General features: G+C 37.5%; 1 protein-coding gene across 5 annotated transcripts in view; it reads left to right on the top strand.

The window, feature by feature from the left end:
• Window positions 1-14,699, top strand: part of LOC127623269 (chromodomain-helicase-DNA-binding protein 2-like) — a 45,304-nt gene extending 30,605 nt beyond the window's left edge. For 2 of the 5 annotated variants that reach the window (XM_052097646.1, XM_052097649.1), the window contains 20 exons: window positions 239-310; window positions 1,795-1,944; window positions 3,463-3,611; window positions 3,770-3,866; window positions 3,970-4,062; window positions 4,681-4,851; window positions 6,084-6,253; window positions 6,793-6,834; window positions 7,125-7,264; window positions 7,374-7,512; window positions 7,794-7,944; window positions 8,032-8,154; window positions 8,485-8,601; window positions 8,706-8,843; window positions 9,146-9,274; window positions 9,487-9,665; window positions 10,770-10,869; window positions 10,945-11,143; window positions 11,278-11,524; window positions 11,662-14,699. In XM_052097646.1, the coding sequence (XP_051953606.1) occupies window positions 239-310; window positions 1,795-1,944; window positions 3,463-3,611; window positions 3,770-3,866; window positions 3,970-4,062; window positions 4,681-4,851; window positions 6,084-6,253; window positions 6,793-6,834; window positions 7,125-7,264; window positions 7,374-7,512; window positions 7,794-7,944; window positions 8,032-8,154; window positions 8,485-8,601; window positions 8,706-8,843; window positions 9,146-9,274; window positions 9,487-9,665; window positions 10,770-10,869; window positions 10,945-11,143; window positions 11,278-11,524; window positions 11,662-11,959 (2,904 nt within the window). In that variant the 3' untranslated portion in view covers window positions 11,960-14,699. The other 3 variants (XM_052097648.1, XM_052097650.1, XM_052097651.1) reach the window with 3 other exon arrangements.
• Window positions 14,700-17,362: the final 2,663 nt, after the last annotated feature.

The following is a 17,362-nucleotide window of genomic DNA, read 5'->3' as shown; positions in this document are numbered from 1 at the left end:
ATTACTTGTATTGAAGATGTTCACATGTAATTGGATTAGCACAGCTTGCTTCTAAATGCTGTTTTGTGTCTGGCATAATATCTTCATTGCCATATTAATATCCAATAAACTGGTGACTTTAAGATTTATGGAGAGTTTAGGGATTTTGTAGGATCATATCTATCTGTGGTGCCCTAGTTTGGTCAAAGTGCCAGGCTTTATGTTCCTTAACCGTATCTGTGTTTTTTACAATGTTCAGCGTTTGGATGGCTCCATCAAGGGAGAGCTCAGAAAACAAGCACTGGACCACTTTAATGCCGAAGGCTCTGAGGTAAGAACTAAAACTGAGTTTGTTTGTTTTTAGCAGAGCTTCACTGTCGAAAGACATTTGTTATTGTTGTGATGGTCCAGTCAAGAGTCTGTATCAGAGCTCAGTTGACAAGGCTAGTTCTGGGAAGGCTTGATGCATGGGAAATGCAGGCCTAGTGCAATTATCAGGAGACCGGAAATGTAAGAGGACATGTAATGGGAATCAAAACCTTTCTTGTGCGATTCACATATCAAAACAATTATCAATCTCTTAAAATACATTTATACAGTATATTTATAGTTCCATAAGTTTGATAAATCTTTTAATTGGTTGTTGAATGTCTTTATTTAACCATGGGTGATTCTTACAAAACCTGTCAAAAGAAATTCCTGGTCATATTTTACTCAAAATTAAAAAGAAACATAAGAAAGTATATTTAGCATATAAAAAATAAAGCTTATTTGTAGGGCCAATGAGATTTTACATTGTGACATTATTTTCACGAGTTACGCATATTTAACTACATAATTCTCATAAGCACAATGTGATAAAGCATGGTCATTTTGATATTCTCATCACTGCTACATGGAAAAGTATTTATACATCATAGTGATACTACTCTCTTGGTACTTCCTTTTGTTTTTTGGTCATTTTAATTGGAAAAAAAATAGTTTTACTATAATACAGTAAAACCAGCGCAACACGATTTATCCAGTGATTTTCAGGTGTGTGGCTCATGTATACTGCATTCATAAAGTATTCAGACCCCTTCATTTTTTTGCAGCCTTATGCTAAAATGCTTGTAAAAAAAAAAATCACATCAATCTACACTCTATGCTAGAGCTGTTGGAAAACATTGTTTCAGCGATGCATCGCGATTCATACTCAAACTATTCTGAATCGATTCTCAACAGAATCGATTCTGAGTTCAGTGTAAATCATGGCAGAGCAGTGGTGTGCGCCAAAGACAGATGTGGAAACAAAGACGCAAGTTAAGTGCATACACTAAAGTCAAGTGCACAAACACGACTGTTTGCAGACCAGCTGTATCAAACACATGACCATTTGTGCCCGAATGAAACTATGATTCCGAAATTCTTTCACAAACCCACACAAATAGCAACGGGAGAGTTTATTCATGATAAGAAGCCAACAAACAACATGAAAGATGAGCTTGCTCCCATAATTGCACTGATTTGCACACAACGGGTGAAAACGGAGAAGAAAATAATGACGAGGCAGCAGATTTTTTATAACATTGCAAATGTGTTAAAAAGAAATACCTGAAACATCACATTGATATAAGTATTCAGACCATTTGCTATGACACTTTAAATTTAGCTCCAGTGCATCCCATTTCTCTGGATCATCTTCAAGATGATTCTACACTTTGATTGGATTCCACCTGTGGCAAATTTTATATTTGTTGTGTTGATTTATGGGATAAATATGACCAGGAATTTTTTTTATTATGGATTTTGACTGCCCTTATGTGTCTTCCTCAGGACTTCTGTTTCTTGCTGTCCACTCGTGCTGGAGGGCTTGGAATCAACCTAGCCTCTGCTGACACAGTGGTTATCTTTGACTCAGATTGGAACCCTCAGAATGATCTTCAGGCGCAGGCCAGAGCCCACAGGATTGGCCAGAAAAAGCAAGTAAGTAGACCTTGAACATTTGATCTAATATACAGTTGAAATCAGAAGTTTACATACATTTTTCACAATTCCTAAAACTTTATTTTAAAAATGTGAAATGTCAGAATAATAGAAGAAGAATTATTTATTTCATCTTTTATTTCTTTCATCACATTCCCAGTGGGTCAGAAGTTTACATACACTTTGTTAGTATTTGGTGCCGTTGACTTTAAATTGTTAAATGTGGGTCAAACTTTTTGGGTAGTCTTCCACAAGCTTCTCACTATAAGTTTCTGGAATTTTGGCCCATTCCTCCTGACAGAACTGGTGTAACTGTGTCAGGTTTGTAGGCCTGTTTGCTGGCACATGCTTTTTCAATTCTGCCCACAACTTTTCTATGGGATTGCAGTCAGGGCTTTGTGATGGCCACTCCAATACCTTGAATTTGTTGTCCTTAAGCCATTTTGCCACAACTATGGAGGTATGCTTGTGGTCAGTGTCCATTTGGAAGATCCATTTGCAACCAAGATTTAACTTCCTGGCTGATGTCTTGAGATCTTGCTTCAATATATCCACATCATTTTCCTTCCTCATGATGCCATCTATTTTGTGAAGTGCACCAGTCCCTCCTGCAGCAAAGCACCCTCACAACATGATGCTGCCACCCCCATGCTTCACATTTGGGATGGTGTTCTTTGGCTAGCAAACCTCGCCCTTTTCCCTCTAAACATAATAATGGTCATTATAGCCAAACAGTTCAAATTTTGTTTCATTAGACCAGAGGACATTTCTCCAAAAATTAAGATCTTTGTCCCCATGTGCACTTGCAAACTGTAGTCTGGCTTTTTTTATGGTGGTTTTGGAGCATTGGTTTCTTCCTTGCTAAGCAGCCTTTCATGTGGATATAAGACTCGTTTTACTGTGGATATAGATACTTGTCTACCTGTTTCCTACAGCATCTTCACAAGGTCCTTTGGTGTTGTTCTGGAATTGATTGGCACTTCTTGCACCAAACTACGTTCATCTTTATGAGACAGAATGCATCTCCTTCCTGAAAAATATGATGGCTGCGTGGTCCCATGGTGTTTATGCTTGCGTAAGATTGTTTGTAGAGAACGTGGTACCTTCAGGCATTTGGAAATTGCTCCCAAGGATGAACCAGACTTGTGGAGGTCCACACATTTTTTTCTAAGGTCTTTGCTGATTTCTTTTGATTTTCCCATGATGCCAAGCAAGGAGGCACTGAGTTTGAAGGTAGGCCTTAAAATACATCCACAGGTACACCTCCAATTCAGAAGCTAATTGGCTAATTACCTAAATGCTTAACATCATTTTCTGGAATTATCCAAGCTGCTTAAAGACACAGATAAAAAAGTGGTTAAAAAAAAGAGTTTTGATGACTTCAACATAAATGTATGTAAACTTCTGACTTCAAATGTATATCCTGTTGGATGAACCTCACTCATAAGCTCATAAATAACACCACAGCATATTTATTTGAAAAATGTATTCAGATATCCTTTTTGGTTCCTTGCATAGGTAAATATCTATCGTCTGGTTACAAAAGGCACAGTTGAGGAGGACATTATTGAAAGAGCCAAAAAGAAGATGGTTCTAGATCATTTAGTCATTCAGAGAATGGACACCACTGGACGAACTGTACTGGATAACAGCTCTGCAAATTCAAAGTGAAAACCTTTAAATTTAACTAAAAATAAATAATAAATTAATTGACTTGGGGAAAGAAATCATCTTATTTTTCTAGTCATTATTTGGTTTAATTGTGTACTGTGGTTACTGAGCATATAACAAATAACATGTATGCCCATGTGTTTATTATTTCCAGTTCAAACCCTTTCAATAAGGAAGAACTGACAGCAATCTTGAAGTTTGGGGCAGAGGATCTGTTCAAAGAATCTGAGGGGGAGGAATCAGAACCACAGGTAATCATCTAAAACAGATGGTGGTTTAACTTAACATTTATGGAAGACAGAGTTATGGTGAATATATGTTGGGTACTGAGTCAAAGCTCTCTCTCTCTCACAGGAAATGGACATTGATGAGATCTTGCGGCTTGCTGAAACCAGGGAGAGTGAGCAGGGATCTAGTGCCACCGATGAGCTGCTGTCACAGTTCAAGGTGCAAGAGTCTATGGGCAAGACTCTTGTCCAATGTTTGGACATTCCTACTACTATTTGCTACCTACTTACTATTTTCCAAATTTAGAATAACAGTAAAGTCATCAAAATGAAAGAACACAAAATTTACAGTATCTTGAATTTGAACTAATTCAAAGTAGCCATCCTTGTCCTTAATAACAGCTCTGCACACTTTGGGCATCCTCTAAACCAAATTAATGAGGTATCCATCTTGGATGTGCTTTAACAGTATTGAGGGTGTTCCTAGATACAGTATTCTGGGCACTTGTTAGCTTCTTTTCCTTTACTATCCGGTCCAAATAAATATATTATGTATTTAATTAAAATTGTAGTTTAGTAAAGAAATTCAAAAATAGGCACAATTTACATTTGTCTACAAAACTAGTATCAAGCATTTCAGCATTAGCCCTTTATAAATCATGAGAAAAATAAATTCATTGTTTCTAAACGGACTGGTAGTGTACTTGAAATATTGAAAATTGATCTTATTCCGGGATTGTTCCTTGTGTAGGCTTTTCATAACCAGCTCTTAAATTTTTGAATTCAGATGTGTAGCCAAATGATTACTCTTAAGCATGAACTGTGTGTTTTCTGGCAGGTGGCTAACTTCACCATGGATGAAAGCACCCCAGAGCTTGAGGAGAAGCCTGTGAGAGACTGGGATGATATAATTCCAGAGGACCAGCGGCGCAAGATGGAGGAAGAGCAGAAACAGAAGGAAATGGAGGACATCTACATGCTGCCCAGAAGCAGAAGCTCCAACAAGAGGGTAAGAAAGTGATTCTAGGTAACCCTTAGCCTGTATTTTGATGTACAGTCTTGGATTGTGTCAGCTCAAATTGTGTAATAAGGTGATAAACAACACCTTTTTATGGAACCACAGTAGTGCAGGATAGTTATATAGTACCGATTGTTTGGCTGTTTATTGTATCACAATTATTGCTTTTCAAACCATGACTCTTCAGCACCAATAAAATACAATAATACCCTTAAACAAAATGTTAATACTGCTTTCATAAGATAAAGTTAGAAATGTATCACACTTTCAAGGAAGTCTATAATACTTGGAGAGAGCTATCTGTTAGCATTTTCATTCATCTCAATAGCAGTTGCTCGCCTGGCACACACATCCCTGGAAGTACACGACCTGCTTGCTGCAATTTCTGGTCATGTGCACCCCTTGAACCGTGTGACTAATTTCTCTGGAGCAGCAGGAAAATAACGTCCTGAAAGTAAATTGGCACTTTACACATACAGTACATGTTGTGGGATTATCTAATGACATTTGCCAATGTCATTTTTTTATTTAGTTTTTTTCTGTTTTTTTTTAATGCTGATTTGCACTTATGTACAGTATAAATACATGATGATAAGTGGATCATTTTCAATTTACTTCTGTAAACAGAAAATTATCCACTTATAAGCATGTATTTGTACTGTACATAAGTGCATATCGGCATACATTTATATGTACATTATTAATATTCAATATGTACGTAGCAGACGGCAGTGTGAAGTGCTCCCTGTGGCTTTTCAACGCTTTCATCCTCTCCTGCAAGCAGGATCTGTATATAGATATCTTATGCAGACTGTAATGATTCATTAGATTTTATAACCCCATGCTGCGTTCCCCTCTGATAGCAGCACATGTGCAAGTATGTAGGATCATAGCTTTTGGAAATTAGTCATTAACTTTTACAGCATGGTTGACTCCCCAGCGATAAGGTTCTGTGTGTGGGTATGTTTGCAGCCACATGCTCATTAGACTTGCTTTCAGCCACAGATGATTTAAACCAAAGCTGAATTGAGGCATCCATATAATATCCAGTGAAACAACTATTTTAATATTCCTAGAGGTGCTTTTGAGAATCTCGGCATGCAGATTACAGATAAAAGCACTGAGTATTTTTTGAATGTAGAAGTAGTTTCAAAGTACAGTCTGCAAGGCTACATCAGTTATAAAATGTTGTGTAAAAGGAGTATTATGATGTTTTGTGTTAGGCACAGGCCAATGACAGCGATAGTGATGTGGGATCCAAACTAAAGCACAGATCCTCAGGCTCTGATAGTGAAACGGATGACACCGAGGATGACAAACGGCCCAAGCGGCGAGGCCGGCCGAAAGCTCGCAAAAACAATGTGGAGGGATTTACCGATGCAGAGATCCGCCGGTAAAAAAAGTATTTGAAGTATGGTTCAATACAAAACTCAATCGACAGCATTTGTGGCATACTATAGATTACCACAAAAAATTATTTTGACTTGCCCTTTCTTTTCTTTAAAAAAAGCACAAATCTGGGTTATAGTGAGGCACTTAAAATAGAAGTGATTGGGGGCCAATTTTTGAATGTTAAAATACTTAAACATAAACAATATGCATGTAAACATGATTTTAGTGTTATAAAATCACTTAGTAACCTTTTCTGTGTAAAGTTCTAGCCAATTTTACAACTTCGTTGCCATGGCGATGTAATGTCAACAAACACTAAAATGACTTATGATTACAATTTAAACAACTATATAGCTCAAATAATGCATGAGTTTTAACAGAAGAATTTTTGTAAGCAAAGGAGGGACAATCATTTTTTGTGGTAATCAACATTATGCCACATGCTGTCGATTGAGCTTAACTTGTATTGAACACAGAATATTCCTTTAAGTTAGACATTGCTTGCGCCATTGCATGCAGTTAATTGTCAATTCATTCTAGGTTCATAAAGGCATACAAGAAATTTGGAGCCCCACTTGAGAGGTAAGAAATGCACTGCTTCTGTTTGTGACTTATTTGAAATTAGGTTTCTTAGACTGTAATCTGTCCTGTGAAATATGGGTTTGGCAATGTTCAGATTAAGAGAATAGAAAACCGAGTTTGAATTTTGCTGTAATAAAATCCACACTGAAACAAAAATCTTCCAGAAAATGTTCAACATTTTGCCTTTATTGGATAGTATTGGTTTCATGACATATTGCTTTATTTTCACATTCTTTGTCATTATGTAGTCCAGTGAAAACTGTACTGAACTGTTACAATGCTTTCTAAAGGTTAGAGGCGATCGCCCGTGACTCTGAGCTGGTAGAAAAGTCCATTGCAGACCTGAAGCGACTGGGAGAACTTGTGCACAACAGCTGTGTGACTGCAGTACAGGAGCATGAGGAGCATATGAAGGAGAACCCTGTGGAAGGTGTGTATATTACCATAGCAGTCATGATTAAAATTAGTGAATTCGTTTTTTTTTTTTTTCATTTATTTATGTTTATTATCTGTTCATTTGTGTAATATCTTTGTTGCAGCTAAAGGCCCAGGGAAAAGACGAGGCATTAACATAAAGGTCTCTGGAGTTCAGGTCAATGCCAAGTCCATTATCCAGCATGAGGAGGAGTTTGAACCACTACATAAAGCTGTGCCTTTAAATCCTGATGAAAGGAGCAAGTAAGTCCATGTTAAAGGTGTTAAATCTGCATTACAGAGTGATTCCTGTTTAATTGAGTATTTCCTTAAATTGCAACACTCAGTACTGTGCTCAATTTCACGATGTAAGCACACTATTACAGTATGTACTGCATTGCTCATTACTATTGGGTGGCGTTTTGATCATCTCCATTCCCCACTGGGATTAGATTATAGTTACAGAGTTTATTTGCATAAAAAAAATACATTTGTGAATGAGGCTGAAAAGAGTGATTGACGTTTTTTCTTTCTTCGATGGCCAGATTTCAGCTAACTTGTCGGGTGAAGACTCCCCACTTTGACGTGGAGTGGGATATTCATGATGACACACAGTTGTTACTGGGTATCTATGAGCATGGCTATGGCAACTGGGACTTGATCAAGACTGATACAGATCTCAAACTATCTGAGAAGGTAAATTGAGTCCAATGAACTAAGGGTTCCTGACAGTTCAAAGAGTGAAATCATAAGTTGCATTGACTTCATATGACTTAATTTTAGATTCTCCTAGATGACCCTAATAAGAAACCTCAGGCAAAGCAGTTGCAGATGCGAGCAGACTACATGCTCAAGATGCTGAAGAAAGAACAGGAAAGCCAAGATGCTGGTAAAGCAGGAGAAGAGGTGATCATAGGACTCTAGGTCATTTTGAAATACATCAGTATCACACTTTTGCAGATCCAGGGATATTGCTGCATTTCTTACAAACATGCTTGTCAACTTTTTAACTAACTTTTCATGGATACAAATTTCTGGCCTAAAGCTGATATAAAATTAATATATACATTTTAAAATGATAAAAATTAAATTAGACAAATCGTGATTAGGGAAGTTTTTGTAAACTCAATCTACGTTTGTAATCAAGATATAAATTTATAAACACAATTTTATTCTACTTTTATATAAAGCTTTGTTTTGTGACTGATCTCAAGTCTCTGTCTGTCCACCTGCAAGCCCAAAATCAAAAAGCGGAAACCTCGAATGAAGAATAAGATGCCTAAGAATGAACTGGCAAATGAGATTTCTTCTCCTCGTCTCTCTGACAACCCTTCAGAAGAAGGAGAAGTGAAGGTATGTTACTTTTAATGGGTAAATGTGTTTACGGGATATACAGACACAGAATCCACAGCACTAACCAGTCAGGCTGCATTTTAACAATTCTCTTTTTTTTCCAGGAAAATGGAGCTGAAAAATCATCCACAAAGAAGAAACAGAAGAAGGATAACAAAGAGAACAAAGAAAAAACAGGAACTCCTAAAAAAGAAAAGGAGGCAGACAAAGAAAAAAAGCGCTCCAAGTCCAAAAAAGAGAAGGTATCTCAGAGACTTCAGGATTATGTTTCACCATGAGAAAGTTTCCTTTAGAAAATTGACTTAAGTATTGTATTTCACTGCCACCCTGTGCAAAATGGTTGTTAGTTTCTTGGATCAACAGGTTTCAGACTTAAATTATACTGGTATTAGAATTAAATTCACTATATTATGAATATAAGAATTTTTAACTCCTTTTGAGAATTCAGTTTCCATCAACCCCAGTACTACATGTGTATGATATAAAGGACTATTACATGTAACTGTGCTTCTCATCAGCTTAACGTTTTCTTTCAAATTTTCAGGCTAAACCAGGAGGCAAAGCGAAGAATCCGCAGGGCCCAGTGCACATCACGGCAGGAAGTGAGCCTATACCAATTGGAGAGGAAGATGATGAGCTGGACCAGGAAACATTCAGCATTGTAATTTTAAATGTAGTTTTTCCATCACATTGCTTTGTTTCTTTTGTCATTCTTCAAGCTAAACTGTAGCGTAAGAAATACTTAGTTTTTAAATAAAATACTTAGTATGAGAAATACTTAGTGGTAAATGTCTTTGGATTATTCAGAAAATACAAAATACTGGTCAACTGTAATTTATATTTGATTGAAACATGATATGTTGAGTAATGTGTGTGTGTGCGCAGTGTAAGGAGAGGATGAGGCCAGTGAAGAAGGCTCTGAAGCAGTTGGATAAACCAGATGAGGGTCTGTCAGTGCAGGATCAGCTACAGCACACTCGTACCTGCCTGCTGAAGATTGGAGACCGCATCACTGAGTGTCTGAAATCGTACAATGACCCTGAGCATGTCAAGAACTGGCGCAGGTATCTCATATACACACTAAATATCTGACTTCATTGTCCACTCTTAAAGGGATATTTCACACAAAAATGATCTTGTTGTTCTGAGCCAATATGACTTTCTTCTCTGGTAATGTGGAAAATTTTTACTTTGCATGAAAAAAAGATGCAATGAAAGTGAGTGGCGACTGAGTCTGACATACTACCTAATATCTCCTTTTGACCCTGTTTCCACCTGGTATTAAGATGCGGTTTTTTTTATCAGGTCACATGTGGTCAGCACAAAATAAAGGTCTAAATGGGGTCTAAACTGTTTTGTGATTGGACCATATACGAATGTGGTCAGAAACGCATCACGTTTGAGGAGTAAATGCTAATCCGTTTTGCATGCATCCTGGCAGCAGTGAAATGCTATTCCTCACCTGTCAATCAACTGTTCAGCTAAAACAAGAGTTTATACTTTGCCAGATATGAGTGGCTTTAAAAGAAAAAAAAACATCAGATCGGAAAATGCTTAAAGTGGATACTTACACAAGCATGAGTACTGCACGGATTTTCTTCAGATTGTTTGATACCAACATGCAGGGACACTTATGAGAAGCAGGAACATACAGCTCAGATTAATACAGGCAATCCACTAAATTAATGGGCATTTCTACTCAAAATGTTTGCATTTTTGTCTTAGATTAAATTTCAAATGCATCTGGGAGAATTAGCACACCTTTTTTTTTCGTGCCTTCTTTGTCTTTTCCGACTTGTGCTTTAATGTCATGCAGTGACACACTGACAAAGTGATTGATGTATGTCATTATGAAACAGAGCCCATACCCTCCAAATCCGATCACAAGTGGTCACAGGAGATGCATTTAAATGACAAGGTGTAAACAGTGAAGTGTCTCACCTGACCACATGTGATCGGATCACCCGAGATGCATTTTTGGCCAGGTGTAAACAGGTCTTTGTGTTTCAAGAAAGTCATATGGGTTTTAAACAATTATTTTGAACAAATTATTTTTCATTTTTGGGTGAAATATGTCTTTAAGTTCCCGTGGCTTTATATTGATGCAGACTTTATGAACACCTTGACAAAACTAATTTTTTTTTTTTTTTTTTTTTTTAATACATAAGAAACCTCTGGATTTTTGTGTCCAAATTTACTGAGTTTGGTGCCCGGAAACTTCATAAGTTGTATAAGATGGCTCAAAAGAAGCGCTCGCAGGAGGAAGAGGTAAGCTAAACTTAAAGCCACAATTCTCAATGACAATGGTCCTCATGTACCACTCACTCACTCATTTTGTTACAGAAAGAGCATAAAAAGAAGGATGATCCTGCCAAAAAGAAGCCCTTCAGGCCTGAACTGTCTGGGTTAAGCCGGGACTCAACAGGCACCCAGCCCTCAACCAAGCCCCATCCTCATGCCATCCACCCGCCTGGACCTCCCCCTCATGGCCACCACAGAGATCAATACAACCAGCCCAATAAAAGGCACTTCCCTAATGATGGTGAGAGGTGAAACTATTAAGAGTTTGATTGGCTAAAATGCTGGAGATGTTCAATAACCACAAATGACCTGAATTTTGATTTCAATCATTAGTTCTATGATCAGACATTTGATTGACATCTCATCTTTTGGCAGATAGGGGAGATTGGCAAAGGGACCGTAAATACAGCTACCCAGGAAACAGCAATCAGCCATGGCAAGGGGATCGGCATCACCTCTATGACTGTCACAGGTACAAGGACCAGCACTATGGTGACCGCCGGCCTCATGGTGACTATCGCAGCTCAGGAGGATACCGTAACAGTGGCTCACCTCGCAAACGGCCCTATAACCAGTATGGTAATGATAGAGATCATCGGGGCCATAGAGACTATTATGACAGGTGAGCAGACCGTACTGTAGTATTGAAACTATTTAACTTGAGTAGTGGCCTTCAGACTTGTAATTTGCCGACAACATTTGACATTTTCCCCAATGTTGTGTAGAGCAGCAGCTGTAAGTTTTAGCTCTTGTTTTCAGACATCCAGACCCTAAGAGGCGGCGCTCGGATGAATACCGCTCCCCAAACTACCACCAAGGGGGAGGAGGACACCCTCAGGACTACAGAAGAATGCCTGATCATAGGGGACCCCTTGGAAACCATGGCCCACCTGGGCCTGATCACTACCGCCCCTTCCACCCAGACAAACCCCCACCTCTGATAGACCCCCATTCCCCTCAAGCCCAGAAATCCCCCCTTGAGCCTATCTCACCTGCAGAAAGAACTGCTGGGCAAAAACCTGTGACAGAGTTTAATTGGAACAACAGGAAGACGTGAGGTGAATAGGTAGTAAGAGCAGAGACAGTCCGTAATGCCAGAGTACATGGCAGAAAGGCAATAAATGGAGGGGACATAACCATCCACCACCATATCCTCCTTAAAGCCACAAGATGAGGCCCAAACTCTGGAGCTCTTCCTATCAACTGTGTCCTCCGCTCTCTTGTAGGTTTCAGCGACCAGGTTAAGTCTGCAATTTAGGACTGAGAATAAAGAACAAGGCATGGTTAGTCCTATGGACTATGATATGACTGAGTGTTGTAATATGCCTAAAGTTAGAGTGCCTCATGTATTTGGTCTTTTGTGAGAATCATTAGCAGAAATTGACTATCTTGGAAGCAAAATTTACATTGATGTTCATGTCATTTATTTTGTATTATTTTGGTTTGTGCAAAAGATTATTTGATGCAAGTAGCCTTTATGTGGGAGGAAAAGGAATGATTTTATTTGCACCTTCAGATGTGAATTCATTGTTCTGCGCATAGATTGTGCTCTCCAAAACATCCAGACACCCTTTTCCTGTAATCATACTTCATTTTGAGGGACAAAATGGTCAAGACGTAATTACATGTATGTTTTTGTCTTTGATCAGTTATGTAAAAGTCACAAATATTTGTGATGATGAGCATCAACTTCAACAGAATTACTGTTTTTCTTAATTTCTTGAATTAGCTAAATGTGTCATTGCTCTTGCAGACCCTCTGTTTCTTGATAATGTAATGCCCAGACACCCTGTCAGAGGATAGTAGCCTTATTTAAAAGAAGAGGCTGAACAATATTCAGGCTCTGTGTAGATCTTCTTGTCAGAACACTAGATAATCATAACTCATAAGCTGTCTTTGTCTTAATTTCTTTATGACTGTAATGCATGGCACCAATTAAGCTCACTTTGTGATCAGTGCTTGTATGATCTGTACTGTTGCATTTTATTATTGCACTAAAAAGGACAGTACTCACAGTTTTTTTGGAGTATGTAATAATGGTAGACATTACCTGAATTTGATTTTTATGTTTTGTTTAGTTATTTTCCCAGTATGAGTATGCTGAAATGTAAATTGACCTTAAGTGGAAATGACAGTTCTCTATAACTGGACATGTGCGTGTTCAGGGAGTGGCTGGGTGTCACAAGCTATTTTTGATTAACCAGATTTTGTGCCAAAAAAAAAAAAAGAAAAATCACAGACTGGCATGCTGGTATATAATATCATACATTGGTTGTTCATTTGTGTGTTTCTCCATTTGTGCCTTATTATTGTGTAGATTCAAACACCGGTTTGGGATAAGAACAATTCAGTATTATGCTATTGTGTACAATTTAAACTATTTGCCAGGGTGGAGTTTTAACTAGATGCATGTTAAGCCAGATCTGGTGTGTGGGCAGCAGTGACGTGCGGTGATGTCTTAAAGAGGCTAGGCACTGAGTTATGAAAGCCAGATTGCCTGATTTATTGTTTAAGCTAATAATACGTAATAACAGTGAACGTTACGCACAAGCGCAGCATATCAAGAAATGTACAAATCAGGATGTATTTGTATAGTGTACTCTCTCTCTCTCTCTCTCTCTCACGCACACACACACACACACACAAGCGCGTAAACAGTGAACGTTACGCACAAGCGCGACATATCAAGAAATGTACAAATCAGGATGTATATAGTGTACTCTCTCTCTCTCTCTCACACACACACACACACAAAAGCGCGTAAACAGTGAACGTTACGCACAAGCGCGGCATATCAAGAAATGTACAAATCAGGATGTATATAGTGTACTCTCTCTCTCTCTCTCTCTCACGCACACACACAAGCGCACAGCCACATAGCCAATCTTTTCTTACATACCAATCAGTTTGAAATGATCGGATAATTTTTGGGCCCTTTTGCTGTACTAGTCCATCTAAGGCTGGCGTAGACCTCCCTCTTGCAATTAACTCATATTTGGAATTAAAATCGAGCTTGGAAAAATTTCTTAATTCCGTGATTACGGCCGGTGCTGTCATTTTGATTTTGAATTTGGCGGGGATTAGGCATGTACGCTAGCTGTGGTGTAATGACGTTAGCTACGCAAATGTCCAGGAATATCTTGATTTTAATTGGTCCATGTCTGATACGTAACGGAGATGATTACGGGCATAACATATTTACGTCAAAAGGCACAGCAGATTTGTGCTTTTTGCCGTACGTGTTAAAGAATACAGGATCGAAGTGCGCATGCGCAACATGGGTTTTCCGCTTGTCGTCTGCAATGAATGGACCGTAAAATCACTGCTTATTCTACCATTTGTTTTTAGTTGATTATGCGTAACTGCTACATTTGTCATCATAACGTCTAAACAATTGGAATAACACACATATTGCATATATAAATCACAAGAATAAAAAGTAAAAATATAAACACAAGTTTATTATTTAATAAACATTTTATTTTTGAATTTTGGCAGGGTAGGCAGTGCCTAGTTTGCCTACCCAGACCGCACGTCAGTGGTGGGCAGCAATGTGTTGTGCTGAATTCCAAAAGATCATGGTGGCAGGAATAAGAGTAAGTGAGCTGGTGAGAAATGTGGGTAAATCTGGTCTGAAATACTGAAGATGCTTCTCCCCTTCCCTCTCAAGCTGCTGCTCACACCATAGATATGTGTTGAGCTTTGAGACAAGCCCATTTTAAATTATTTATATTTGTGAAAAGCTGTTCAGTTTAATCGTACTGTATACGTATGTATATAAACCTAAGTGTATTAAAAGTTACAACATCATGGACAGTGTCTGTCTTGTTCCTCAGTGATGCAAACTTCAAGCATGTTTTTTAACGATATATTTAGGAAAAGAATGGAGATGGAAAATATACTTGAAAATTAAATTGTTATCGTGCGCTTATCTTGTCGCTCGCCGTACGCGTTCTACAATGGCGCGTGCACTGGTATTGGAAAGGCGCGAATCAACAAGAGTATCAACCGTTTGAAAGCGGTCATTCTCCCTATGACAGGCAAAGATTTAAGTTGTTTTATATAAACGCAACAAATTATATTTAAATAGCCGAACTCCAACATTAAAATTGTGTTTTTTTTTTTACGTTTCTTCTTACCGTTGCTAGTTCTCTATAGCAGAGGTGCCGCGCCGCTATTCTAAACTGGAAGAAGCCTATATTTTGGAGATGACCGTTTGGCTTCCTACTGATATTATATCCAGACTATCTATAGGTGAACTTTCTTCAAATATTCGAATATAATACGTCCTTTCAAATCATATTATGGTTGTCTGGCGTTCACACACTTCTGAGGTCAGCCATCAATGTCTGACCAGCACTTTGTGTGCTGAGGACGCACGAAAGGAATGTCTGTCTCCAAACAAAGACGTAACGATCCAGTGTTACCAACGCTGATCTATATATATATATATATATATATATATATATATATATATATATATATATATATATATATATATATATATATATATATATATATTAGTGGTTACCAACTATTTCTTATGCGATATCGTCAAATTGTATTTAACTACTAATCGTTTAGCTATCACCAATTGAACTTGTCAGACATTAAGACAGTGGGGATTTCTATTAGTTTTTACTTATTTTGTTTTGTAATTAAACTACATTATTGAACAATGACCAAAATAAAGTCCAAAATTAACCTAGCAATAGCAACTAGGCAGAGGTGTAGTTTTTGGCATGTTTTATTATTATTATTATTTATTTTTAAACATGGATCTATGCTTATAATGCCTCACGTAGAGCTGTTTTGGAGATACTATGTAATATCTCTGATTTTTGAACATTGTTGTGTGATGCTGAACCATCAGGGTGTATTAATTGTGCCAGTGTTACTGTCTCACAGTGACACCTCATCTGTTCATATCACTTAACTCTAAACTTTATTATAGATCAGGGGTTCATATCCATTCAAATGGCTTTATTGGCATGATATAAGTACATATTTCCAAAGCATTACAAGAAAACAAATAAGTGAATACAGTAAAATGGCAAGAACAGTAAGACAAAACTACACAAGAAACAAAAAAGAAGGAAATAAATACATGTAATTGTGCTTGTCATAGATAGTAAAAAATAAATAAAAACATAAAATAATAATAAATAAATAACAGTAGTTAAACTAAACTGCTGAAACAGGTGCTGGATGTGTGTTCATTTCATAGTTTGTGGCATTTGTTAATGTTGATCGGCCACTAAGGGTGAAGTGGGTCCTTCACCAAGTAAGATTTTCAGTTTGTGAGGTAATGAAACTCATGGATAAGTTGTTGTAATTTCATATATAATGAATCTCTGAGGTGTGAGTATTTTTCACAGTGAAGGAGGAAGTGTTCCTCTTTCTCTACTTCACCTGGTGCACAATGGACACATGTTCAATCTTCTTTAATTTGCCATGTCTTTTTATTCCTTACTATTTCAACGGCCAGTTGGTGTCAATTAGTCTGTATTTGGATAATAGTTTTCTATGTTTGATATTATATATATTATAGATATAGCCTACATGTAGACCTTCTATAGGATGCTTGTCCCAAGCATTATGGCTGTAATTACTTAATGGAAACCAGACTTCACTTCCATATAAAGCAATGGGGAGTAAGACACTATCAAATAGCTTGTCCAATCTCTGATTGGAATGTTTATTTTTAATAATTTCATTTTTATGGCATGCATTGCTCTGCGGGCTTTTGTAATTAATGTTTTAATTGCCTAATAAAAATTTCTAGAGGGGGTTAAGACAAATCCTAGGTAAGTATATTGTGAGGTATGTTGAAGTGTGGTATCATTTAAAAGTAAATTTGTATTTTTGTTGCTGATGACGTTATGTTCTTTAATGAAAGATGAAAGTTGTGAGTTGATAATGGAACATCATTATTTCTTAAGTTGCTGGTTACACAGATTCCCCTGTAGTTATTGGGATATGTTTCATCTCCACTTTTAAAGATCGGAGAGACCTTTATTCCACACATCAGAGAAAACACCCGACATCAGAATCATGTTAAAAAAGTTTCAGCAATGCATTCTGTAATGTATGAGAGCTGCATCTCATTTCTGATGTTGTCAGGAGCGCAGGATTTATTGGATTTAAGGGATTTCAGTTTTTCGATTAATTCTTCTTGGATTATTGGACAATTTTGTGGATTTTGGATGTTTTTGATGCATGACTCAAGAGTATTCAACTTTTCAAGGATTGTTGTTTGATTAGGGCAATTTAAATAACCAATTTGGTGGGTATAGGCATTTTCAAAATAATCTTTCCAAATGTTGCCATCATTTTTGGCTAGTTCATGTGGTTATGTTGTGGCTAAGCCATTCCATAGGCTCCAGAATTTACTCTGGTCTATTGTGTTTTCAATGTTCTATAGGGTCTGGTTGTAGGATTCCTGTTTTTTAGGATTCTT

Source organism: Xyrauchen texanus, chromosome 29 (assembly GCF_025860055.1).
Source record: "Xyrauchen texanus isolate HMW12.3.18 chromosome 29, RBS_HiC_50CHRs, whole genome shotgun sequence".
Taxonomy (NCBI): Eukaryota; Metazoa; Chordata; class Actinopteri; order Cypriniformes; family Catostomidae; genus Xyrauchen; species Xyrauchen texanus.
The sequence above is the reverse complement of the archived record's forward strand: the minus strand, read 5'-3'. Positions and strand labels throughout refer to the sequence as shown.